The sequence below is a fragment of the Schistosoma haematobium genome, chromosome 1 (assembly GCF_000699445.3).
Source record: "Schistosoma haematobium chromosome 1, whole genome shotgun sequence".
NCBI lineage: Eukaryota > Metazoa > Platyhelminthes > Trematoda > Strigeidida > Schistosomatidae > Schistosoma > Schistosoma haematobium.
In genome coordinates this window covers 67,073,346-67,100,474 of record NC_067196.1, presented here as the reverse complement: position 1 = coordinate 67,100,474, position 27,129 = coordinate 67,073,346, and the positions used below count along the sequence as shown (strand labels likewise).

The window sequence follows — 27,129 nt, the reverse complement described above, 5'->3', positions numbered from 1 at the left end:
CTTTACTACATGCAAACAATTCGAATCAAGGCTTTCCTCTCTGCCATACATCCACTTCTTCCATACATTTCCAAACCCATCGACAAAGGTTAGTAAAACTCCACAGCATCGATCTGCAACATTGCTCAGTAACAGAAACTTTGCTACGGATGAATCAGGTCACTGATCAACGGACCTTCGACGAGGGACTGTTTAGACACCTTTTCTTGTCTAGGCCCCAAAAGGTTCAGGAAGTGCTTGTCACATTCCGAAAAAGCGCTGTAGACGAGATAAATTTATCTAGCGACCGAAATCCGAAGATCACCAGAACATCAACACCGAGGTTTATTCTGTTAAAAAAGAGCCTCAACACAAAATTATTTACGAACATGTGTCACACTCTGACTGGTTGTCCAATTATTCAAATTCGAGTATGGTCGTCACCAAAAGTATCTGTCGCTAAAACACGAGAGGTAGATAAATCTTATTGGTGCTAGTGTGGTGCGTGCTACTTATATTGATATGAGTAGTATATTATGAGTTGGGAATGTAATGTCTGGAAGCAGAAGATGAGGGAAGATCAAGGAAGCAAGAGCGGGAATAGAATGCAATTTGTATGAAAATGTAAGGACAATGAAGTCTGAGACATTTTGAGACAATTGGTGGACATTTTGCAAATTAACGGTTTAATATATAGTTCTCACATTTTATTGAGATGCTCTGTAGTTTTGTGTCAAATACATTCGGTTGTCCTCACTTGTGTTCTCCTTCACTACACTAGTACAACAATAAGTGTGGTAAGTCGTCTAGAAATCTCAGGAAACCATACACTTTCTCAAGCCCCAAACCATACGACACGTGAAAGGTTTCACGAAACTCCCTCATCATCACACGTTAAAGGCAGCCGTCTGTTATACATCACTGATGTGATAATGAAAGTTCGCTACCTCTAGCAACATCTAAGTACCGACTGCAGGAACCGATTTTCAACTTACAGGTGTTAAATTGGAAACTGATCGCCACATATGGTAAGTGATGTGTTTATCTCGATTTACGCAAACTCATTCACTGGATTCCTGTTGTTGCAGATGTTCCTATGCCAATCATTGGTATAGACCTGTCACAACATCGTAATATACTAATTGACACGCGTAAAGAAAGGTTAATATACGAAAATACTAGTTCATCTGTTTGCGTGACTTCTTTTCCCGGTTGTATATTATTCATAGTCACAGTAAGGTATACGATCTATCCATACAATGAAAATATACTAGGTAAGTACCCTGAACTGTACCAAACGCGACCGACATTGCCGTTTGTAACTAGCGATGTTGCACAACACATCACGACTATAGGACTACATGTATTCTCGAAAGCTCACAGACTAGCATCCTAAAAGCTGAGGTATTTGGCCATCGAACTGCCCCTGTAAACCTCCCTTACACATGGTCCCTAAAAAGGATAACAGTGATTAGCATCAAGCTGGTCATCATCGGCGACTGAATACGAAAACCACTTACGTAACTTGTTGCCTCATATTTACGATATGATAGACACCTTAAAAGGCACAACTATTTTTCTGAAAATTGTTCAGATCAAAGCGTATAGCCGATTTTCGATGGCCACAGAACCTAAGCCCGCTGTCACCACTCCCACCGGACTCCACAAATTTTCGCGCATGCTTTCCGGCTGAAGATATGCTACACAAAACTTGATGCGATCCATCGATGACGTACTTCAGGTTCTCAAATTCGTATACGCACATTTAGATGACTGCTAGTTCGGACAGAGAATCTCATCTCCAGCATTTGATATTTGTTTTAGAACGATTGCAAAAACATGAAATTACTGTAAAGCTTCAGAATTGTTGGCACTGTCTCTCTAGGTTTTCTCGGACAGAATATTGATGCTCAAAGCATCCAACCTCTGAAAAGACGATTCTTCATTACCTGGAATCGACCGCTATCAAGCAACTACGCACGTTTTACGGACTAGTAAGTTTCTTACAAAATTGCTTGTCCCTTATGAAACCTCAAAGTTCGTGGAAATGGGAAACCCATCAACTTGGATGATAATGCGAAAGAAGCATTCTCCACAATTAAGGAACTTATCGCAAGAGTAACTGTGCATGCAAACCCAGACAACAAAACACACATTAGTATCGCAGCAGACGAATCCGACTCGGTAGTCGGAGGAGTCTTACGACAGTAGGTTAACCACACTTGGCAGCCTTCGGCATTTTTCGCAAGACGATTGCTAGACGCCGAATAGAGACATAGAACTTTCGGTAGGAAACTCCTATATTATGCCGTGCGGAACTTTCAACACTCAGCTGATGGCCGAGAATTTGTAACAGCATAGGTTGGTTGGTTAAGAGTTGACCTCAAACAACCAAGCATATGCCTAAACAGTACAGGTCAAGTATTCATTCACTTCCTTAATTTGCATAGGCGTTATATTTCTTATTATCACTTATATTGAATGTTGAAAGGCTTTGTTTGTCTGAACAAATAATCCCACGCTCCACTGTGACTGCGCGAAGATCGAAATAAAGACCTATTCACTACTTGTCTGGTTTCTTCTATCAATAGCACGAGGGTTACCTTAAGGCACGAAAGGTTCATTCTTTTCACCGATCACAAACCTCTTGCTTTCTCTTTAAGTCCATCTTTAGACAAGTACTCTTCTCTAGGGTCTCGAGCATCGGACTACATTTTTCAGTTTAGAACAGATATACAACACATTTCCGAAGCAAACGATGTAGTCTCAGACGCCTTGTATCGTTTAACATCCTTAAACAGTTTCCAAGGAATCGATCTTTTTAAACTCGCCAAGCTTCAAAAAGAAGACACTGATCTTCAGCAAAAGATATCATTGGCAACTGTGAAATTGCGTTTAAACACATAGGAAAATGTAAGGAAGCTTTACTGTGCGACACATCTACAGTTAGGAATCGTCCGGTCGTGCCGGAACATTATCGACGCAACTTCTTCAATATATTGTACAGACTTTCTCATCCAGGTGTTCGAACAACCATCAAGCTCATAGCAGAGCGAATTTTTTGGACCAGTATGAATAAAGACGCGAAAAAGTGAGCACACTCCTGTGTAAGCTGTCAGAAATCCAAGGAGATTGGACACAACAGTGATCCCTTAGGCTCTTTCAAAACTCCCGTTGCTTGTTCCGACCATGTTCATCTGTATTTGGCAGGACCTTTACCAGATTCGGATAGATACTCTTATCTCCTAACTTGTGTAGGCCGTTTCACATGGTGGCCAGAAGTAGTATTTATCAACAACACTACTGCTGAAATAGTGGCCCACAACTCCGTCGAACGGTGGATAACAAGCTTCAGCTGTCCTTCAACTATCACTAAAGTCCGTGGATGCCCGTTTGATGCCGGACTTTTTTGTTGTCTCACTAGGGATCACACGATTCTGAACGACCACCTACCACTCACATGCAAACGGATTCGTAGAACGATTTCTATTTGTCAATTGAGGGTTTACGAACTTCCTTGTATCTATCTATTGCAAACTATCTAATTTCTAATGGTTTAATTGCTTTCATAAGGAAAATATACTTTTAAGATCTTTTATTCATATTAAATATACTGTTCTATCTCTAGTCTATGTGTGTTATCTATCATATATTGGTGATTTTTACGATGCGATGAGTTGGTGTAGACAATGATGTGACTTCCACGTAAGATCATATAGATTAGGCAGCTACATCATGACGTATCTACAGTTTTAGGATTAGGTCTATTAATAGAGCAGTACTAATAACTAAGTAGACCGTAAATCTACATTGGTGAACCTGGCGTGATGAAACACGGCCTATTATTATTCCTCATTTTAACTGTATCATTATCGACCGATTTTTACCTATGTTAATCCAGTATTCTATCATTCTTCTGAATAATGCTCACATGTATTATTGTAGTGTAGTGTTGATTAGTACTTATAACTTACTAACTCAGTCAATAATAATAACCGTTCATCTATATTAATAATTGGCCAAGATGGTTTATTAACTAGCTTTAAAAGCATTCACATGTTTCATTGAAATAAACTTGTTAAAACACCAAGCTCTTGCAAATATGACCTGCAAATCACGTAAATATACACTGACTAGCAACGTAAACAAAGCCTGAATGGTTATCTGGACCTAATTCTTTACAATCTTTCTTCACTCAACGTTCTAATCTGTTTTAAGCTATACACTATCCTGTAATATCTTTTCTTCCGACAACTGTCCGCCTAATTTCAAATTTTTGAGTTCCATCGCCAAAAAACAAGTATAACATCGCAAAAACGTATGGTGAATTTAATATATAAATTTTCTGCAATCATAATGTCATTTTAGATGATTCATACAATGGCAGCCACACAGTTATCTGGGCTAATTTAATTGTTTAGACTCGATTGAGTTACATAAAGGTCAAAAGCACCAAGCACCCTGGAATTAGCTGTTATACTGCGTTTTTAATCTGGATGCTTTTGGATCATTATTACTCGCCAGAAACAGGCGCCGCCATCACTGTCTGGCCGGGCCGTTTCCCTGATTCTCTGTGTCAGCCGCAGAAAATGTGCACGGCCATGTGCAACGCCGTGCTTTGGTGCCGTATTTTTGGTGGTACCAACAAACTTCAGATGTTCGCTTCTGTGACCGAGACCGTTGTCTGGAAAAAGATCTTCGTTTGGAGGGGGATCTCGGTTGTCTAGCTTGGAAGGTTGCTATGGTCGATTGCAGTGACGCCAGCTGGCTCGTTAATTGCGTTAACTGCTTTTGAAAGGCGACTAAACAGCTAATATCTTCTGGTCCAGGTGGTTGCAATGAGTTCACACAGTGATTGTCGTGGTATACTTCCATCATTTTATCCGCCATGTCGGCTAAGTCATCAAGGGCGACGGATTTCCCTGAGACACTGAGAATTTGTCTAACGCTGTGTGGTAATCTTTGAAACCACATTTGCTTTAGGAGGACTTCGTCTGGTTTGTATGGACCGGCGAGTTGTTTCATGTGGCGGAGAAGTTGAGAGGGTATTTTATTTCCGAAGTCACAAGACGTCTGCAATTGCTGTAGCCTTTTCTCATCTGAGATCGATGTACGTTGAATTACTGCTGCTTTTATCTTATCATATGGTTCAGATTCTGGCACGTGATCGATTAAATCCCCGACTTCAGCGGCAATCTCAATAAGAAGTGCGCCAACTACATATGCATACTTTGTCGCCTGAGATCTTAAGCCTCTAGCCATTAACAAAGCTTCAATTTGAGCAAACCAGACTCTTGGGTTATTAGCTCCATAAGTTGGGAGTCTGAATTCTGAGATAGAATTAACTGAACTAAAATTATTTTCAGGAGAGTTCGACAATGAGACAAAAGTTGTTACTGGAGGCGAATCCATATCAATGAGTTTAGTGGGAGAGGACATTACGAGAAAAAATAAACCAGTAAATTGTATGAAATGATAAACAATATAACCGTTAGGATAAACACGAGGCTCACCAAATAATTGTGGTGGACCAGACGATATATAAACACAAAAAGTATCAACAAAGTTAATAAAAAGCAATAGTAATATTAATATATATCAGTTAAATGCTACAAATACAATAAAAATGGGACTTTACTTAAGTTCACCCAAAATGATGCGTGTTCGGCTTTAATCTGGTACAATAAATCCACAGTTATAGATGCTTGGTAATTCCAAACGTATCGATGAACTCCCCAGTGGTGTAATCCAAAGTAAGGTATGGTGTATTCGCTCTCACAGTCTATGAATGTAAATAATATCTGTTTTAGATCTCATTTAACTCAATCTCGAATGAAAATAGAACGAGGAATGTGAGAGAAGCAGTGTATTTGTTAACCAGCAACGATATGTCACGCTATGTAGTATCACAACGGAAATAGTCTTCAAGGTCATTTACTTAAACAACAGGTACAATCATTTAATGATAAATGTACATGCAGTGAGAAATTGACAAAATAAATACAAATAATATTAAAAACTATTTACAAAATAAGCTTGTCAGACCTATCTCCACAACCTTATACACGTCATATCTACTGAATAATGTAAATGCCGAGAATAATCCGAGACAGTTTAACGATTTTGCTGGATGATTTCCTTTTTTTGTACTTAACATATATGTATTTTCACTGAGACTAGTCGTATACGTTGCGTATGAACCACTCTCAAAAGGTTTTTGGTATAGGAAATATTTAATAGCTTTATACTACAATATACTACTATGAAAAAGTATGCTGTTCACAGACGAAGTATATTTGATTAAAAAATTATATGGCACTTAGTTCTAATCACCTTTTCCACATTTATAAATAGCACTAAGATAACTACGGTAACTTATGTGAAGCGTATATTGTAACTCGTCATAGTTCCACAAGTTGTCTCAACTAAAAAAAATTATAAACCGTCGAAAACCACATCAACTTTCACATCAAGCTACCTAATACATGCAATTTATTATATCATCTATGCCGCTTAAATTTAACAGTCATTTGAATCTTTTTAACATTTCTCAATAAACCCATCATAGATGTTAGTGCTGCATGTATTTGGGTTGATGAATTGGTCTATCATATTAGACGAGCATAGTTTAGATAATAAAGTCACCAAATTTGGGCTTTATCATACTGCACTAGTACAATAACTAAAGTATCAGGTAGTTGTTGGCCAAAAAAATACTTAGGATAGAAACTCCGGAGCATACTTTTAAAATTAACACCATGTAGACAAATATTTGAGTTGCAATTTATGATATAATCAGGCATCTCGTATTCGTTAACGCTAAAAACGTGTGCTATTTCAAAATCAGCTCGAGCAGCAGTACCTATTTTTAACTGACTAATCATCAATCAACTCTATAACTAGTTATTCATAATGGTTTCATAATATCGTCAAAGAGCATTGTCATGACTTGACAATCACGTAATATGATTGATAAAATTGATGAAACTATTAACAAAATCTGTCAACAAATTGACTTTAAATTAGCATTAAAGCGTTACTTCCATGTTGTCTTCATCCGTCACAGATGGTTACAGTATGTTTCTCTATCATTTGCTCATTCGGTAAATATCTCAAAGCCTTGTCAGTCTAATTGGAGGTTTAGCGACACAATCATGCACGCAAATCATCAGTGTGAGCCTTCGAACAAATCTCCTGCAAACTGAAAACATCTGGCGACTTTACCCCAAAACTGACAGAGGTTCAAGTCATCATCGTGGACATGAGTTGGGAGTTGTACTCAGCCTGGTTACAGCTTATGTTCTCTCTGATAATCACATGAGCATCACCCATTGTTTATCATCTTGTAAAAATTTATTTAAGCGGAAGCATCGAGCAACACCACATCACCTATGTTTGTGGCACATAGGGTTTTTTGATTTCGGTAAATTCTAATCACCATTTTTCAAATAAGTCGTTTTCCATTTTATGCTAAACTCAATACTTGCAGCTAGTATGCACCATCAGCCGGTAAATATGCGTATAAATAACTGATTAAGTGTAGAGCCCGTTTCCCATGGATCCACTCACATTTAACAAGTTACTCTTAGCCCTCTGTCCAGAATTCACATAATTCCACCAATTTCACGTATCAAATGAATTTTCGATAACCATTCATATGTATCAGCGGTTTTATTAAATCCTGTCACGGTTAAACAACAATGAGGTCGAGAATATCTCCCGCTAACTAAATAAACCATATTAAACTTTACAAACTAACTGAAACACCAGTTGGAATTATCTTCACTTTTATACTTCTATTCTTTCAGCTGGCTTTCTAATATAGATGTATTTCGGAGTCATCTCATGCGGATAGTATGCCGGCATAAACGTCAACTGACCTTCTAGTTTGAACCAAAGGTAATACTAATATGAACATCGACACAACACCATTTTTTTCTTTTTCTAAACACAAAATACTTGTACTATTTTTAAGTTAAGCTGTAGACCAACGGTTATTACTAAGCATCTTACTAAGACTTATTCAAATGTCTCTACACGAAATCATTCTTAATTATCATAACTTCGCTCTGTTTAACTTTCAAACGATCCCGTAGATCTCTATTTCCGCGCGTTAAGAACGAAACCAAACGTTTTAAAATCAGTACATGTATTTCCTCATCTGTTCCTGCCTCTTCCTTTTTGATTTATCTTTCAGCTTATCAATACTCGGGGATTCTTATTAGTCTGGGTGTCCGGCGCGCGACCATCCCACTCAATTTGGTATCGAACCAACGTCACGTTGATTCTGGTGGGAGAGTAATGTAGTGGTGTTTGACATGACCACACGATCGTCAAAGCTAAACGTGAAATCACTGGGAAAACAGATATTCAGCACTTAACACGAAGAGAAGGCCAACGACAATGAACGCGGGATTATTCAATCAATTGAGTGGCATTGCTCCGCCTCTCAGGCGTGGTCATTCTGTATAACACGTCTTTATTCACATTAAATATATTATCCTATCTTCAGCTGAAATGTGTCCTTCAAAATTACTGAGTATCATACTGTTAATTGTTACGATACGATGAGTCAGTGTAGACAGTGATGCGACCTCCACGTAAAATCTTATAGATTAAGCAGTCACATAATGACATATCTGCAATTTAAGGATTATGTCTATTATTATAACATCACTAATAACGAAGTAGTCCAGAAGATCTCCAAGCTTAAGAATAACCTTTTCCAGAGCTTTGTAAGGTTCCGAGACATCATTAGTAAGTAAACTAGGTGTGACGTACCTGTTGAAATCGGGCAGTGGTGCTTTCACTACTTCGACGAACTGTGCATGTGGTTCTGTAACTGCGTGCTCGCGGAAGTCAGCTTCTACGCAGCAGAACCAGGCTTTGATGTTGTCTGGCCAGGATGGCACTAGCCAGAATGAGTGTGTCGAAAGAGTCTTGATCTTAGATAATTTAGGACTGTTCGGCCGTGATGAATATAAAGTATAGCAATGAACGGGAGAAAAAATCTTAAAATACTAAAAAATATCACAATATGTAAATCTCAAAGAAAAAAATTTTTGCACAAAGCTCCGAAAAAAAGCAGACTCAGCTTACGAATAGGTGTGAACGTCAGGCTAACTGCTAAAGTTAGAAGCTATCGATATATCGAGAAGTGGTCAATCTAATCTGGCTAGCGGTTGCCGGAGATGTGAAGCATGGTGTACTCACTCGTGATCTGGTGCAGATTTGTGATCGAGCGTCGAAAAACACTATCTGGAAACCTGTAGGAACAGTAGGCTAGCTCCTAACTGTAGACTTTGTTTTACTCCACAAAGATGTAGGTAACTTCAGAAGGCAAGTATAATGCATATTTTCGAATATGTAAATATCGAGACGGAAGTGATCGTCCTAGAAAATATTTAACATTTCAGTCGTTAAGATACACAATTTCGGAAAAACAACTAAAATTCCAGACGAAAATTAAAATAAATCACATAGGGGCTGTGTTGTACTGCAAAGCAACGAAAATGATTTTGATTTCCTGTTTCGTCAAGTGTCTGATGTTCATAACTGTATCATCAAGTAATGATATGAATATTTATAAAAACTTTTTCAACAAGTTACTTACCCACCAACGTTCATTGAAATGCCTCCAAGCGATAAAGTTTTTATACCTGGTGAAGCTATCCGTCTACCATGTGTTGCCAAAGGTTCTCCTTCACCTAAGTGAGTTTTGAAGTAGATATACCGATCATTTAGATATTTTTGGTACAAGAACGGACAATACTTCAATTGGGCAGCCAATACTGGGAGATATACGAAGTGGCCAGATCATGGTACACTCGTGATCGCTAGACCAGGAACTGATGATGACGGGATGTATCAGTGTATTGCAAAAAATCAGTTTGGAACTGCACTTTCTATCATTGTCAATGTTAAAAGGGCTGGTTAGTTCTCCATTTATTTGCCACTCTAAAGTATATTTCAACAAATTTGTGGTCACTATGACAAATTATTCTATATTTATCAGTAAGTGAAGACTTACTGATCAGTGACGTTATTGACGTTAGCGGATATCTTCATATAGTTCGCACGGAGAGTAGTGTTTAAGGATACATTTGTATTCCCATATGATCTATGTTTGGTTAGTAACAGCGGTTTTACATTCCCACCCGGTTTATTCTAACCTTTGAAAATAACAAATTGTTTTAATTTTTTCCGTCATTATGTTGTTTTTACACACGAATATAAGTCAGTATATATAATACTACGTGTTTGTTTGTGCACCTGCTTGTCTCTTTTTCACGTTTCTATAATTTGAGTCCGCCATTATTCACTGGGTTAGTTATTTCTGTCTTTCAATTCACTCCCATTTTTCTTCAGTTCTTATTGATCTTTTGCACTACGTAAGTCCCAAAATATATGTTCTTCAAGTTTTCGACTTTCGATGTATACATTGTTGTTAACGGGATTTGTCGATGGAATTTATGCGAAGTAAATAGGATTAATATTTCATGAGTGTTATTATCGTCAACCATACCTCAACCAAACAAGGACATAATGTCAGTTATTTCGAGTTTATATTACTTTTTGTTTGTGATAAGATAGAAGAAAACTTTGACATGTCATGACGTGTCTCATAAGTGATGTAATTGGAAGCGATTCTATCTACCTTATATTCGTTGACCTACGTCGGTGACGGTATTTATGATAGGGGTTAAAATATTGGAGAGGGTCGGTAAATTCATTTTTCATGTAAGTAACATCAGCCCTGATATGTTAGTGTTTGACAAAATCTCGGCTTAGACTTAAAGGTTCACACGGAGTTTTGGCAAGTAACGTCACCCGTGCGGTAGGCGAGATTTTCGTCTGCCGACCTATGGACATGTATACTACACAATAATCCCTCTGCTATGTAGCTGCCAAAAGTGGCCTCTAAAAGTGGATGATATTTGTAGATTGCTAGTATTTGTTCATAGATCCTTTCAAAGTATTGCTTGTGTACGCTTGGACTATAGAGTTCGTAATGCTGATGTTAGATAAGGGGTGCTACGTAAGGATGGCAAATAGTTTGGCGAGGTAGTAGATATTCATCAGCTGGAGTGGTTGAGCACTGTGTTGTGTATGTCTAACCATCGCCTAACAAGATAGACAATATTTACTAGTGCAGAAATAGGCTAGGAGAAAGAAGGAATGGCTTAATCTAAAAGGAGCATCAGTTTTTGAAGTTGGTAACTGTTGAACTGATGTGTTTAGTTAGGTGAAGACTACCATGTTAAAGTCCTCATGATTATCTTAACCAACAAGTGTTTGCGTTAAGAAGAATGGTTCAGAATCGGTCTGTGTATCGCATATGTATTTACTTTTTTCGTTTCACAGATCATGGGTTTTAAAATTATCTGATACTTTTTATCCCACGAATTCACCCTTCTCGAACGAAATTGTCGGTTGTTAATCTTTTCGATTGACACTGATACTGCTACAAATTTTACCACTAGCACTTTTTTGAATTTCATCTTGCCGTACTGGGATCATGTGATATAGCGAACCCATGCACACATGTGCTCGATTGTACTCCGCTTTTGACCAACTGACCGTACCTCTGGACAATAGGTATCTGAGCATATCATAGTAATAAATTTGTTTAGGTTACTGCAATTCTGATAAGGATCATTGGAGGACAGTTAATAGAGCTTGGGGACCTAAAATGTTATTTCAGAATATTCATGCTATCTGATTTTTAAAATGAGTTTTCAAAGACTTATTCGAACCTAGAAATCATTATTATGTATTTCGAACAGATTTGTGAATCAAGCATAGGAGATATATACCCAAGTCGTTTGTGAGTTTTGTCAACATCATTTTTACTTGCTTGAGAACTGTATTAAGTAAATTGGTGTGCTTTTAAATCCTTTTATCCGAATCTTTCACTGTTTAGAGCTTGGGGACTTTGAGTTAACAAAAGAACAAAAAGTACGTGCATCTCTGGGTCAATCTGTCAGGCTTGCTTGTCAAGTTCCAGTTGGTTATCCACCTCCAGTCGTCACATGGCAAACGGAGAAAAATGCTCAGATTCATTATTTAAAAGAGACAAATCGAAGAGCAACTGATATTAATGGTAGTTTTATTTGAATGCTGACGAGCTTTTTTTACAAATATATGAAAATGGACAATTCACTGCGTGTTGATTTCTTGATAAACCAATGCATTTTTGTCAATAAAAAAATGTTCCTTACGTTTAGTGTAGCAAAACCTAAGTATAAATGCAAGTGAGATCAAACAAATTTGCAATTCGAGTTTTATTCTGGTTTTTGTACGAGAACATTAGTTTAGACAAACAAAATCGATATTACTGGAGTCAAACAAAATGTTTCAACGGTTAGATATAAACAATCTAATCATTTGTTATTCATTTTTTCTCCCTAAACTTGAGGTTATTTTTTGTATATCTAATTTAAATCAACACAAAGTCTGCAAAGTTGCAATTGCAGAGTAAATACAAACATTTGCACTTCTTTCTGTATTTTGAAGAACATCACGAAGTTGAAAATTCGCAAGATGTAACATGATTTTACACCTACTATTTTTTCAATGAACATTTCTGTGTATAGGATAGTTATTAGAACGATGTGTGTAGATAGTACCAAATAGGCTAATTTGTTCTTCAATATTACTACTGATAGCTTTTCATTACTGATAGCAATTCTGTTTGTTGACTTGCTAAATCTCTGGACTACACATTTTTTATAGGAGATATCTTCTGTGAAGAGGATTTAACTGAAGCAAGTAGAAATCAGCTAATTTATCTAAAACAATTGGATGCATAATCTTTTATGTACGTCAACCATAAAATTCATAAAATTTATGCTACCTAGATCAGTAGTAAGAAATTACACAGTTGGAGTTTTTGTCATTATAAAAAAACTGAACTCTCCTTCAGTCCAGAATAACTGTAGCCATCATCTCATAACAGAGATAGTGGCTTTTTGTGATATAATATCGTTTTGCCGTCGTAGTCTTCATTGACGTGAAATATCGTCAGCTGATTCATCCCTATGTTGTCGGCGTTTATACATATTGGAAGCGATTTTAAACACTATTCGATTATATAAATGCGTCATTGTGAGATGGTGGGGAAGATTTATAGCTCAGGTGGATGATTTTGATGGAGTTTTGTTCCCTGAGCTGGATGGTTTGATCATGGAGCCTTCATAGTTATTCTAAACGACGTCAGCACAAACTCCAGGTAGAAGTGTTGGTGATGTCGTTCAGAATAACTATGAAGGCTCCATGACCAAACCACCCATCTGAGAGAAAAATACTCCATCAAGATGCTTTATTATTAGAGAATCGAATAAGCAAATTAAAGAGATTACTATGATTTCTATTTCATACTTGTAACACAAATCTATGGTGTAAATTTTTATTTCATGTGTTTTACATGATAAAGAATTGGATTCTGTTTTAATTTCTTCTGTTCCAAGGTTATCTTTACATTGCTACAGTTATCCCTGAAGATGATGATACACTATATACATGTGTAGCAAATAATGAAGTACTACGTATTCAGAAGAGTGGTCCGTCGTTCCGTCTCTCTGTTCATGGACAACAGGTAAGTGACTTTATTTTTCCTAAAGAGATTTGCATTTATTTTTGTGAAGTCACTCAAAAATCTGCTACTGGATAATACATTCATTTTATAGTCCTTTGCTACATAGATATGAAAGACACTTAGTAAAAACCCTGACTAATCGTGCTAAAATTATTTGCCGTAAAAACATAATTGAATACAAAGTAAATATGCTTCACACTCGACCTGGTTGAATTGTATCAGCCGCAGACTCCCACTGAAACTCCAGTCACTACTGAACAAATGATAGTTAATCACCATAATCGTTTATGATTTGGATGTTCTTGTAGGAGGACGAAGGTCTTGGGTTCGGTCTCTGGAGGTCAAGCCATGGGTCTCTACTTCTGGGGAGTCCAATACGAGGGCGCAACAATTGATCAATGCTTCTTCATTTTTCAGAGTCGTTTAAGATCAGTATACGATAAGTATAAAATTTGAAAATCTACATAAAAGCTTACAGTAGAGTAAATTGATTTGTTGAACTAGGACATCTGACAAAACTTTATACGAGTGCTTCGAACTAAGCTGGTCAGCTAGCTCGCCTTTGTCTCTGATTGAAAATATGCCACTGATCTATGTCAATCGTTACCAAATATTCTTGTAGATAATGAATGTTTATCGTAACGTATTGTTTCGGGTTTTACATATATCCCGTTAATTATGTTACTTCTAAAGTATATTATCTATTTCGTTTTTAAATATACCGTCTTTTCTAAGATTATTTAAATTACAGAACATACCTTTTTACTTGTGTAAAATTTTGTAGTCTACATATCCAGTGAAGACAGACTACAGGTCCCCAAGGACAGAAGATGCTGCAGTTGGTGATATAGTTCAACTGAGATGTATCTACAGTGGTTATCCTGAACCACAATATACCTGGTTCAAAGATGAAAGTGAAAAAATTACTGTAGGCATATTTCAAAATTTTTTGAATGAAAACTTACTATTTTTCAATTGTGATATCAAGATGAGGTTGTTGGATAAATTTTATTATATAAAATCATAGTGACTAACAGTTAGTTACACATGCTTATTCTATTATTGATTACTTAAAGAGATTTATAATAGAGTCCAAATATTAGAGTTTCTACAAGTTATTTAAAACACAAAACACTGAAAACAAATGAATCCTGTGATAACTTACCATTTTGTTCCGTGACCTGTGAGCCACAGTCACAGGTTCAAAAATCATTTACTGATGGAAAAAACAGTTGATTTTGAAACTCTCTTGATCTGTTGCTCACGTCTTTGATTTTCGGCGGACTTACTAATAAAATTTGGATTCGGTTAAAGAGTAATTGAAAGGTGAGATGAGATGAAGTCTCATACGAAGTCCTGACGAGACAATACCAACATTACCTTGTAAAATTATTATTTCTTTGATCGATTCGAATTGACACACAAACGCCGACAGAAATGGCAAAATATCAAGATAAGTAGTAGGTATTCCGATAAGAAGTTGTTCTCTAGTATGGTAAGTTACGAACTTCTCGAATATTCACTTTTACGGGCAAGCTATATACATTTCAAAAGCTCATTTAGTTAATTACGAATTTATTTATTTCGATGATGTAAGTGATAAATTTATCTTATAGTTTGTTTCATAGCTTTTTCGTACTCATTGTCAGAGTAAATTGCCAACCGTTAATTTGAGTCCAATTTACACAATACAGAGCTACTTTTAACCAAGTAATCCTCATTTTTAGTACTCATACTAGGTCCAGTTGATTAAAAATCTTAATCTCAATGGATGTTATTCAAACTCCATTATTGTTCAGTTTTTTACTGAAAAACACAAACTAGTGACTATTCTGGTGATATTGTCCGGAAAATCATTTAACTTAACGAAACTTCCCTATGACCTTTTATATCAACATTTTAAGATGTTAATTGGTTCTGAACACACATACTTAAATATTTTATTCGTATTCGCAACTTGTTTTGATCAAGATTCACATTTTTCTTTCATTCGATTTCAGCTGCCGAATGTAAAGATTAAGAATATGGGCACAATGTTAGAAATAAACCCTGTAACTATTGAATCTGCTGGTGAATACAGATGTCAAGGAATAAATGAAGTAACAAAAAATACAGTGAATAGTCAATTTACCGTCTTTGTACGAGGTAACTATTTCGTTAAAAGTTATAGACTACTAACAAGTAGCCACAATTATTCTGTGTAACTTTCGGAATTACGGTAACATTTGTTGTAGGTTGAGACTATAATTACCATAGTTGTATTTGGATGCTAAATCAAAAGACAAAATTTTCTACTCTATTCAGATGGTCTCAAAATTAATGAAAAAGCGATAAATATTTGTACGATATTTGTTTTATCAATAATGTGCGTCTATATGAAACAATTTCCTGGTTTTGTTTTTGAAACCTTCGTAAATCAATTAATTCACTTACTTTTTTCACTATCTTAGGAATAGTTAAATCGTTTTCAATTTGATTATAATTGTCAAAAAATCCGACTGTGAATTGGTTGAAAGGAGTTATCAATATGTCTTAGTATGATGTTCTCTGAAAAGGACCATTATTATGAAAGACATTAAATAATACTATAGTGGATTCTGATTGTATAATTAGTTTTCTGAAATGAATGAATCGACTTAAATTCAAGTAATTAGTCTAAGATTTCAGCTAAATAGACATTAAGCGAAAAAAACAACTTACATGATTATGAAATATCATATCACGAACAAATAACCGATAATAAAATGTAGTTTCTAAAATAACCAACGATACATTTTTATTTCGTGATTGTGAGCAGCTGGTAAGAAATCACAAAGTAAAAAGAATTCATATTATCCCGCCTCAATTATTGTTCTGAACTTATTCAAATTTGTAAAAGAAAACACTTGTCTGTAATATTGATCTTTTAACCATTGCGTTGCGTACATTGAATCAGTTAAGTATATCATTTTTGTAGATCTGGTGAATGGTAGGATATGGTGTAATTATTACTTCATATTTTTGAGGATCGGCTAGAAAAACTGTATGAATTCAAAAATTATCTATTTATACTAACATGGTTTTATTTGGAGTTAAGTAACGGAATGGTTTTCGATGAAAAAATGTATCATATGTTTTCATCTTTCTTAGATTTATAGTGGAATCATATGAGATTTGTGAAGGGATTTTCAGATAACATATATTGTAGAAGTACTTTGTATTTCAGAAATTCTAGTTTATCTAGTGATAAATATTTAAAAAGAAACCATTCATTGTTATAATTCTTGACGTATCAAAATAGTAGTCTAATTGATTTGAATAAAATATTTCAGTTATTTTCTCTGGAAAGATTGATTATGTTTCAAAATTCATTCGTCAAGAGAACCACAGGTTTTCGAACGGTACAACATTTTTAAGTAGGCTCTTATTCAATCATATTTTATACCCCTTTAAATCTATCAAAGTCTTTTTGATATAGAATTAACATTAGAGTATATGGTGGTGTCAAGCGACAATATTAAGTGCTAACTTTATTGTATTAGATATTATTGTTTAGAAAAATTGTTTAAAACAAACAAACTTTTAAGGAGTTAGGTCTATTAAGAAACTAAATAATGAAGAACACTATTACAAGTAGATGATTGAATACTGAATCTTAAAATAAAACACGACTAAAAAAACAATTCTCACATATCTGCAGTACATTAAAGAAACTGTTAGGAATGCAGAGGAATATACCAATAATTATCTTGTTAAGTCTAATGGTGTCCTTGGACGTTAAATGGACATTTCCTATTGGTCGATATTTCTTTTACTTGTCAAATATTGTACAAATGTTGTTTTCTATTTTATGGTACGATGTGGTCTGGTTGATTGGTATATAAATAAAGTATGTCTGAAATATAATGATTCATATCTCAGAGGCTAAGACTTGCGTTTTGGACTCAACTGGCTGGGCTAGACAGGGAAGCGGGACCAATCGAGACTCTAGGCCGTCCTTACGTGTTTTCAGTGTCACTGAAGCGATCGATAAATACGCTGCTCCATGATCTGCAGTCACTCACGTCACAACAGAAACTATCATCAATCAGTCAGTTACAACGTAGGATCAGGCACATACATGCATCGGTCCAAGTTGCCAGATCATACACATTAATTGAACACAATAAGTTATTTTATTCAATTTTAATAATCATTACATGATTTAAACAGTTAATAGATATTCTTATCATCTTTTGTTTAAGAATTTCTAAGGCATATTTTGCATTAAGTTGTGTTAATTTCCTATCTATTTGGTTGTTTTTAAATAAAATTAAATAATTTTAAAGCAGAAAACAGTAAGATTATACATAAATTCATTGTAAACATTATTTTTGTTTGTTTGTTTCAATGTATAAAAAGGAAAAAAAACAAATAAATAAATGAAAAAATAAACAAAATAACATTGAAATAACTTTAACAAATTATTGTAAATAGATCTCACCATATTGTTCTCTTTGTTTCTCCCTCCCTCCGCCCCCCCCCTTTATAATTCATCAATTATATATGTTCACGTAAACATTAACTATTGTGAATAACTTGCTTTTGTTTTATTATAGTAAAATTGACATTTTGGCTTTTTTTTTATATATATAAAAAACAAACAATATGATGACATAGTTTACTGTGTATTAAGTTTTTCGTTTGTTTTTTTTTAAAAAATTTATTTAAAAGAATAAATATATCAATCATTATATTTTCAAATGTATTTTAGTTCGTCCGAAATTTATAGAAAAACCTGAAGATATTACTGTACCTGTAAATGGATCAGTAACATTTCGATGTACAGCATCAGGAGATCCACCGCCTAAAATACGTTGGACTATAAATGGTGAAGATCCATCTAGTTATTTAGATGGTGTACGTAAAGTTTTACATGGAAATGTAAGTAAATTATAAAATTATTTAGAAGAGATACTATTGAAAATAAATTGAATTGATTTGATTGACTTTTTGTATCTAAATGATTAATTGATTGGGAATATAATTTGACAATTAATAAATGTAAATGATAAACATTGACATTTCATTTTGACTAACGAAGGCAAATAGTTCTATTCATTTGGTTCATTTGTTGACTGTTGTTCAAACTTACATTCAAGTTGCGTGAAATGAATGTATTTCATAGATATTATTTAATATTTTACTGGACATTTTGATAGTTTCTTTCAATAGTAAACAAGGTTGGTCTGATAAGTATACTAAAAGAACCTTTTGAATTTCAGCAGTTTCTTCCGAAATATATTAAATTTGATGTTGTCACCTTCTATGGGTCATTATGAAAATACTTTAAAATAGATTGTTTAGTTCCACGTAATGCCTTTCATCTTATCATTTTAAAACGTAACATTTACTAGACGTTAATGATACTGATCAATTATTGAGTCATAACCACTGTCAAATACATTTATTACTTGAAGCTGATTAAACTCTATCGATCAAGTTGATATGTAGCCAATATCCTAATTAACTGGACATCATGTGCACTATATTTAGTTATTAGATGTTTGAATGATTAAGTGAACATATCATTACTGACTACTTGGTGATCATTCAAAGTAAATATATCAATCCCACGTAGACCGGTCGATGCCCAAATAGGCCAGTGATTATGTTTCCGACTAGAATACTGGTTGATGTATCTTCAAACTGAACAGGGCGTACCAGTTCTTTCAAGATTTGAAGTACATCCTGTTGAATTGTTCCAAATATCTTGACACCTAAGTTCATGGCTCTCTGCCGTTAATATACATCCACCTAACATGAAAGATTATTATATGTATAGCTATAGAGTAAAATATCTATCATATGGAGACGAATACAGAATGTAATACATTGTACAGGAGACGAACTCATTGATCCTATAAGTTATGATGTATCGATAGTTCGTAAAGTACTTCGAAATAGGTTTTTATCACATAATGTCACTCGAATAACATTTGAAAATATAAATGTAATAAAGCTCGGTCCTTCATTTTTATTATTTTAATAAATTCGTGGCTTTTTCGGTGGTTGAAAACAAACCTATCAGAAGCGTAAAGTTGGTTTATAAATAATCATTATTGTACGGTATATATATTACTTGTACTTTTGTTAATTGATCATATTCAAACTAATCAGAGGGATTGTTACTTCCGACCAAAGTGAAATATTGTTGATTGGTATTGACTCCACAATTAACTACTAAGAATATTCAATATTTGATCAAATTAGTAAGCTCTAAAATCTTATACTGTTATATGTTCATTTTTCCAAACGTTTCAGACAATGCAATTAAGTAATTTAACAATTAAAGATAGTGCAGTTATTCAGTGTAATGCATCTAATAAATTTGGTTATGCTTTTACAAATGCTTATGTTAATGTTATGCGTGAAGCACCTTTTTTTATGAAACCACCAGAGTCTGTTGTACGTGCGGTAGACGGGAATCAAGTCACATTGTTTTGTCAAACATTTTCAGCACCCAAAGCTATCATCTCGTGGACTAAAGATAGACGACCAATTAATGGTGGTCGATATAAAATATTAACATCTGGCGATTTATTTATTGAAGTAAGTGTATTATAAGTAATCTTCATAATTGTAAATATTTTTAAATGACTGGCAATTGATAGTGGAAAGAAAATCTATATTACGATGATATTCATACCCGAGATTTTAGTGTGGTGTTAAGTTGATTGTTATTCATTTGAAGAGCGTTTTTGAGAAAATGATTAGTCTGAAGATAGCCTTTATTCCTAACGGAAAAGTCTATGGTAACAGGCAGGATCTACTGTTTTCGATCCTCTCTGGAGGTCAAATGTATTATGTTATTGGCATAATATTATTCAAACTTGTTTCCTTGTTCATGACATGATATACTGTTAACTAAGTGCATATGAAATGTTTTCAAAGTTAAATTGGCAGAGATAGCAAGCTTCATGGATGCTTTATGGATGCTTTATGGGTCAAGGTGGTCAACTGAAATAAGTGTTCTATGTTTTCATCGTGGCAGAAAATTACCAGCTGTCCATGATTATCAACCTCAATAGCTTGACAATATAGGTCGAATAATATACTACTGGGTCAAAGAGCTACTTTAAATGACGCTGTGCAGTTGCTCAAATGTTTTTTTTGTAACGTAAAACTTTCAACACTTAGGATAAATGTCAGAAGAAAGAAAAACCATATTTGAAGCGCGAGCTAAAATCATGTAAACTCTAAACTCATTTTACACACAAACTTTTACATATAAGTCTTTTCAAACGGAAATTTGAACCCAAACGAAAAAAAACAAGTATAATAAGTTTAACTAGTTCTGAGTTTTGTCCTATGATAAACATCTATTTATCTTAATGACTGTAAGCTCTATGACTGATAATTTGTGTATCAGTTAATTAAAGCTAATTCCTACACTCAACCAAACTGTCAAGTGTTTCAATAGATTTCTTGTAGAGTCTGTTTCGTTTGCCGAATTTGATGTTGCTAGCTTGAACTTTTGAACTTCATTTAAGTTTCAAAATAGTTAAGAGGTTTTGTAGCTCAAAAGGCTATTTTTGGATATATGTTGTGTTCTTTGAGCTGGGTTGTTTAACTGAAGGGCTTCCACTATCATTCTGGACATCACTGATAAAAATGAAAACTCACTATATTTTAATTCAACGAATGTTTTTCTGAATCGGTAGATACTGCTGTACCTAGCTTTGGGTTAAAATGAAGTTAGTATTTTATTCTGTTTATCTTTTATATGTGTACTACCAATATAAGTAAATTAAAATGGTTTTCTATGTTAGTGTTGACAAACATTTTAAAGATATCATCATCTTTTTTACAGTCTGTGGCTATTACTGATTCTGGTGTTTATGAATGCACAGCAACAAATCCATTTGGGAGTAAAAAGGCCTCAGGGAAATTGTTAGTAAGACGCAAAACTAGAATTGTTCTTGCTCCAATCAACACAAGAGTGTATGAAAATGATGTTGTCAAATTTGTCTGTACAGCTGAAACGGATCCAGCCGAAGTATCTAATCTTAAAATTACATGGTATAAGGATGATAATTATATTGATCCAAACTTAACACCTAGAATTCAACAAGTCTGGTTTGATTATGCGTTGGTTTTAAGTGGTGCCCAACCTCGTGATACTGGACAGTATCGTTGTAATGCTAGTAATGGTTTAGATTTTGATACAGCTACTGCACCACTACTTGTTCAAGGTAATTAGTAATATGTTGCTCATGAGTTTTCGTTGTTTATTTTCACTTTTATACATATTAGGATGCTGGTATAACTATGTGATATATGGTTGTAAATATTTATATCATAACTTATACATGGAGTGATATGGCACCGTGAGTTGAAAAAATACGTTGTTCTTAAAAGCGTTTTAAGATTTGGTTATAATTAAAATCAGTATGATATCAATTTGGTGGTGGTTTTGTAGCTCAGGTCTGTCAATTAGGTAATCTAATAAGAACCTTTGAGTTATGGTAGTAGATTGATTTTAATGTTAAATATTCGAAAGCTTTTGACAGAAATCCATACAAACTAAACTAAATCTAACATATTCATCAATTAAGGTATTAAAACTTGATTTATTTGAGCTTTGAATGTAATATATGATTTTATATGAGTGAAACAAGTATGAATTGTAGTTGCTTATTACTTTGAAGCAGCTCCATATGGTAACTCTCCATCATGACCCATCCTTAAGCGGTGACTAGACTATCATGAACTCTTAACAGTCTAAGAATAAAGAAATTTTTAAAAGGCAAGAATATTATTAGTGAGGCAAATAGGAGGAATAACAAAGACAAGATATAACCAGGATGCCCATGTACAAACCTACTCAATAAATTGGTTGATCTATGTTTTTAACAAGTCTCATATACAAGTCAATGTTTAGTGTTCAATCTTCAATAAGCGAATCATGTTAAAAATAACAATAATTTGGTTAGGTTTCAGTATTATTTAACTGACTAAACACATTCGTTACTAATATTCGTATATCTACAATGTATTAAACTTTTATTTGTAGGTCGACCAGAACAAGCCATTAATGTACAAGTTAATTGTGTTGATTTTATTAATGAGGAATTGGCTCTGATAACTTGGTACCCAGGATCTGATAATTATGCTCCTATTATGGAGTATATAGTTGAATATTCCACCCAATTTGAACGCGACACCTGGTATCCAGCTGAAATTTTCAATCTAACTGGATTGGTTCAAAGTACTTCAATTAAGGTCAGTATATTTCTCATGATATTCTTCACTGAAATATAAAAAAGCTATAGGATATTGATTCTCAACTAGGTTTGTTAGACCTATAATACATATGTCCAAACCACCACGTACCATGATATGCGATGCTAATTGACGTGGGAGTAGAATAAAAAGAAACTAGGGGCGACCAAACACTGACTTGGTATCAGTCTATGAAGTTATGGATTGTTAACATCGGGGAGTATTGGTATGGGAAGATTATCTGGTTGGCTGCTGATTGGTTATGATAACGAGTGGTAAGAGATATTGGCTGGCGTAGCTGAAAGTCGGTTATAGTGGCACAATTCCATTCATTCTTTACTGTCCCCCAGTGTTTAGTTTTATAATTATTTTTTACTTTTTATGCTATTATTCACTAATTTCGAACCATATTCCTTATGCTTAACTTTTTAAGTATAATTTGCGGTAGTATTATACTGAATACTTTGGTATTGATGCTGTTAATTTCATCTTGGCATGATGAAGTGATGTAGCAACATGGGCTGATGTATATTTTCGGCAAGTGCTGTGCTGATTTTAATTGACTGACTAACCCAGTTAAGTCGGTGACACGGTACAGAATGTTTCCTACTTCAGTTAGATATGAGGTTAAACGTTTCTACCATTTAATAGATTTGAACGAAGGCAAAGTAATCGTTCTATAATCTATAATGTCTTCACATTTGTTAAGCTAATCACAGTCCTGGATATATCTACTACTTGTTATTCACTAAATGTACTTGAATAGTCTCGATATATATATATATATATATATATATATATATATATATATATATATATATATATATATATATATAAAATTTGAATGGTTTTAGAAATAGTTTTATTCAAACGAAGTGTTATTTTTCAGCATGATTTGTTGAAAATCGAGTAACATGTTTATATAAACAGTGGTTTCACTACTGCAAAGCTATTTGTTCAAATTTAGACGAAATTCCTTGTCAAGCGTTTCTTTTCGTTTCAGAATTAGGTTTATGTCTTTTTAATCTATATATTGGTTAGTTGGATCTTGTAATTGATGTTTAAGATTGGGATTGATCAGTCACTTTTGGCAAATTTACACCCTACCCGAATTTCCTTGATATTGCCAGTAAGCCACAGGCATTCTAAGCAGAGATGGATAGTAGTTATCAGTGTAATCCAGGACGCTCTTTTCGTCCTGTTTGGGACTTGTCAGCTAGATGCATCTGGATTCGAGAATTGATGTTCGCTTCAAAAGCCATTGCGTTATTCGCATAGCTAGTCTCTACGTCTGTTTGCCTATCTTTGTGCTTAAACTGATGTTTACTTCTTCATGCATGGGAAAATTCAACTTACAAACTATTGTGAACTTGTAATATTAACTTTGTAATGTAGACATTTTGTACTTGCAACAGACGATATGTAGCAATGTTTGTATATCACATAACCAAAAAATAGATATTATTAAGTAATATATTTAGCAATCATCGCCTGTAACTTCAAAACAAAATAAATATTTTGTTACAGGTTGTGTTAAGGCCAAATATCCAATATCAGTTTCGTGTTCGAACAAGAAACCGCGTTGGTGTTTCTCTACCTAGTCAACCAACTACAAAAACATGCGGTATTCCTGGACGTGTACCATCAGTTAATCCTAGAGAACTTTATGTATTTGGAACAATAGGCAATAATCTAGTGATTAGATGGACAGTAAGTTTAATAAATTTAATTTTGTTAACTTTTCCTACATGATGTAATCTAGCTGTATTCCATGAAATATTTACATTGATCACGTTCAGTTTATATTCCTTTTGTAGTTTTTTAGTGGCTCTTTGTCTGACTCAAGTTCGATTGTATGAATGATTGTTATCGATTTATATTTACTGTCTAACCTCGTATATTATCATCGACTTAAATCGCGTTGGTGAATAACGGAATCAAATAAGTCAAATACGAGAATGGACTTCGAATAAGTATATTTCGTACAATCGTTGATCCAGACAGACGATCAAAGAAACGAAGCGGAGAAAGAGAAGGGGAGTGAGCGAAGCGAAATGACGTAGAGTAGATATGGCAAGTGAGCCAACTTCATTTAACCATTAGTGAATCGATATGTATATACACAAACAATATTAAGTTACAGACACATAATGATTAAGATAAGTAATTAACACATATACGATCACATAAAAACAGTCAAGGTTAACAAGCAAATAAGTGATAAGGTGAAAATATGCCTTGAGGAGAATAAATAAATTAGTCTGTCCGGACGCTAGAATAACCTATGTGGGCTTGACATAGTACCAGCCACTGCAGTTTTTGCAAATACCAGTTATTACATGCTAAAAATTTTATTTAAAATTCTGTAACCCAGATTCTATTTACATGCAAATATCCAAAGATCCATTGAATCAGATTTCAGATACGATACAAACATCTTATTAGTGTACATAACAGAACCGTTTTACAGATGAATTCTAACTGGAAACTCTTGGATGATCCTATTTACGGATTACTAAGTTATATACTACATTTAAGTGTAATATTTTAATTTCACGACATATTTTTCCCTTGTTTGTGGTTAGAAGTTGATTAAACGTCTAGTTACAGAATTATATGATATTGTTTGTAATGGAACTGACAATGTTCATTCTAAACTACTATGCAGAAGTTTGTATGTGTTGAATTATTTTTTGTGGAATAGTTCTCTGCGAACATTGGTTTTCAATAACTTCATCATCAGGCTCTATAGTTACCAAAATAAGGCATACATTAATGGATTTGATAATGTTATATATTAAAAATGGTGAATGTTTACATCTGTTACGATATAAATACTTTGAAATTGTATGAACTGTAAATTAGAAAGGTCAGAATGATTTGGAGTAAGGTGTCAAGTCATAATCAATATATTAGTAATGTAACAAAAGATAAAATCATGTGGATAAAATGCATAGTAGGAAGATTTCTTCTTGTTAATCAAGGTAATAATAATAATAATATCGTTGTATGAATATAATATGTAATAAGAGGGGTGTTATTAGGGTAATTACGATAAAAAAAGAATTCATGCGAATTGGGAGATATAAACACAAAAGGAATTGGAAAGAGGAGATAAGAGCTTTATAATGCAAAGTTTAGGTATCCGGTGATTCAGTCGTGGGACACAGTAAACATAAAGGCTGGATATACCTATTCTGGTTACATAATTTCGGTTTTCTAGAGTTGACCCAGATCACTTCAGCTATACACTAAGATATTCTTTTAAGTATCACTTTGTTAAATTCAATTGATTGACTGAAGATTATTCAAATGTTGATTTTGAAATCATTTTCTCGAATGATTAGTTTATGCCTATAATGCTACATATTTAAGAATTTCTTTCTGAGTTTAATAATACTATAACGAAACATTAGATGAAGCTTTGTAATAAAACTATTATGAAGGAAACATTTTTTCTTCTACAAAAAATAAGTTTTTCTTTAATTTGTAAAATGAGATCAGTTAGATTAGTACAAATGTGTAATAACAAAAAGGAAAACATTAATTTACCGCATTTGTTTGTCTATTCGATCTTTTCAGCCTTAACTATTCGTTAATATGTCTATAAAACCAAAAATGGTGTTCCTTTTTTGACGAGGAAGGGGGTTGACAACAAAAATATTTTTTAAATGTTGATAATCTATTACTTTCTAAATCCACTTGTACAGAATAATTAACTGAAAATATCACAAATTTTGTAATTCATTTGTCGAAATCTATCCGATATTGGTTAATTGATAGAAATAATATTATCAAGCTAATGCTAACCTAACATTATGGTGTTTACAAATCCTTTAATACCTTAATTTTAATTTTAACTTCAAAGTTAAATAATCGTCACTCTTAACTATATGGTGAATTTCATATTTATTCATATAATCTTATGATCTTGTTGGCAACGGATTATTTTTATTTTGCACATTTTTTGTAGACATTGCCGTTTATAGAACATAATGGGAACAATTTAGGTTATATTCTTACTGTTCAATGTTTGAATTGTGCCTCTGTACAATCAAGTGCCGTGAATACAACAGTAATAGGTGATTGGAGAACTGATCGTATTGTATATACATCATTTAAAGCTGGTGTTGTTGTTTCTGAAATTGAATCTTATAAATTATTTCGAGCAAGTCATCTATTTTAATCTTATATATTAGTAGTATATATTATTAGTTTTTGTGATAGTTTTATCTTACTATTTTTGAGATTAAGCTGAAAGTTTGAGTTTTTGCATTACATTCACTTCAATATCACTTGTATATTATAAG

At 34.0% G+C, this 27,129-nt stretch overlaps 2 protein-coding genes across 2 annotated transcripts in view; one reads left to right on the top strand and one right to left on the bottom strand.

The window, feature by feature from the left end:
- Positions 1-1,057: 1,057 nt before the first annotated feature.
- On the bottom strand, positions 1,058-6,032 carry MS3_00001921 (uncharacterized protein). The gene has a single exon (XM_051209431.1). It carries the CDS (start codon positions 5,416-5,418, stop codon positions 4,519-4,521), a length of 900 nt encoding a protein of 299 aa, XP_051074886.1. The 5' UTR covers positions 5,419-6,032; the 3' UTR covers positions 1,058-4,518.
- Positions 6,033-9,338: 3,306 nt separating this feature from the next.
- The window catches only part of MS3_00010198 (uncharacterized protein), a 47,760-nt gene continuing 29,969 nt past the window's right edge, over positions 9,339-27,129 (top strand). Inside the window, exons 1-13 of the mRNA XM_051218562.1 lie at positions 9,339-9,546; positions 9,585-9,690; positions 9,724-9,911; positions 11,903-12,082; positions 13,449-13,576; positions 14,361-14,504; positions 15,577-15,721; positions 18,309-18,478; positions 19,859-20,146; positions 21,408-21,789; positions 22,611-22,819; positions 24,347-24,529; positions 26,793-26,987. Coding sequence (XP_051074885.1) covers positions 9,492-9,546; positions 9,585-9,690; positions 9,724-9,911; positions 11,903-12,082; positions 13,449-13,576; positions 14,361-14,504; positions 15,577-15,721; positions 18,309-18,478; positions 19,859-20,146; positions 21,408-21,789; positions 22,611-22,819; positions 24,347-24,529; positions 26,793-26,987 — 2,373 coding nt within the window. The 5' untranslated portion in view covers positions 9,339-9,491. The remainder of the gene's footprint in view (positions 9,547-9,584; positions 9,691-9,723; positions 9,912-11,902; positions 12,083-13,448; positions 13,577-14,360; positions 14,505-15,576; positions 15,722-18,308; positions 18,479-19,858; positions 20,147-21,407; positions 21,790-22,610; positions 22,820-24,346; positions 24,530-26,792; positions 26,988-27,129) is intronic.

Excerpts from the sequence above, each read along its gene's own strand:
- MS3_00001921 (XM_051209431.1), bottom strand. The coding sequence starts at position 5,418 with ATGTCCTCTCCCACTAAACTCATTGATATGGATTCGCCTCCAGTAACA.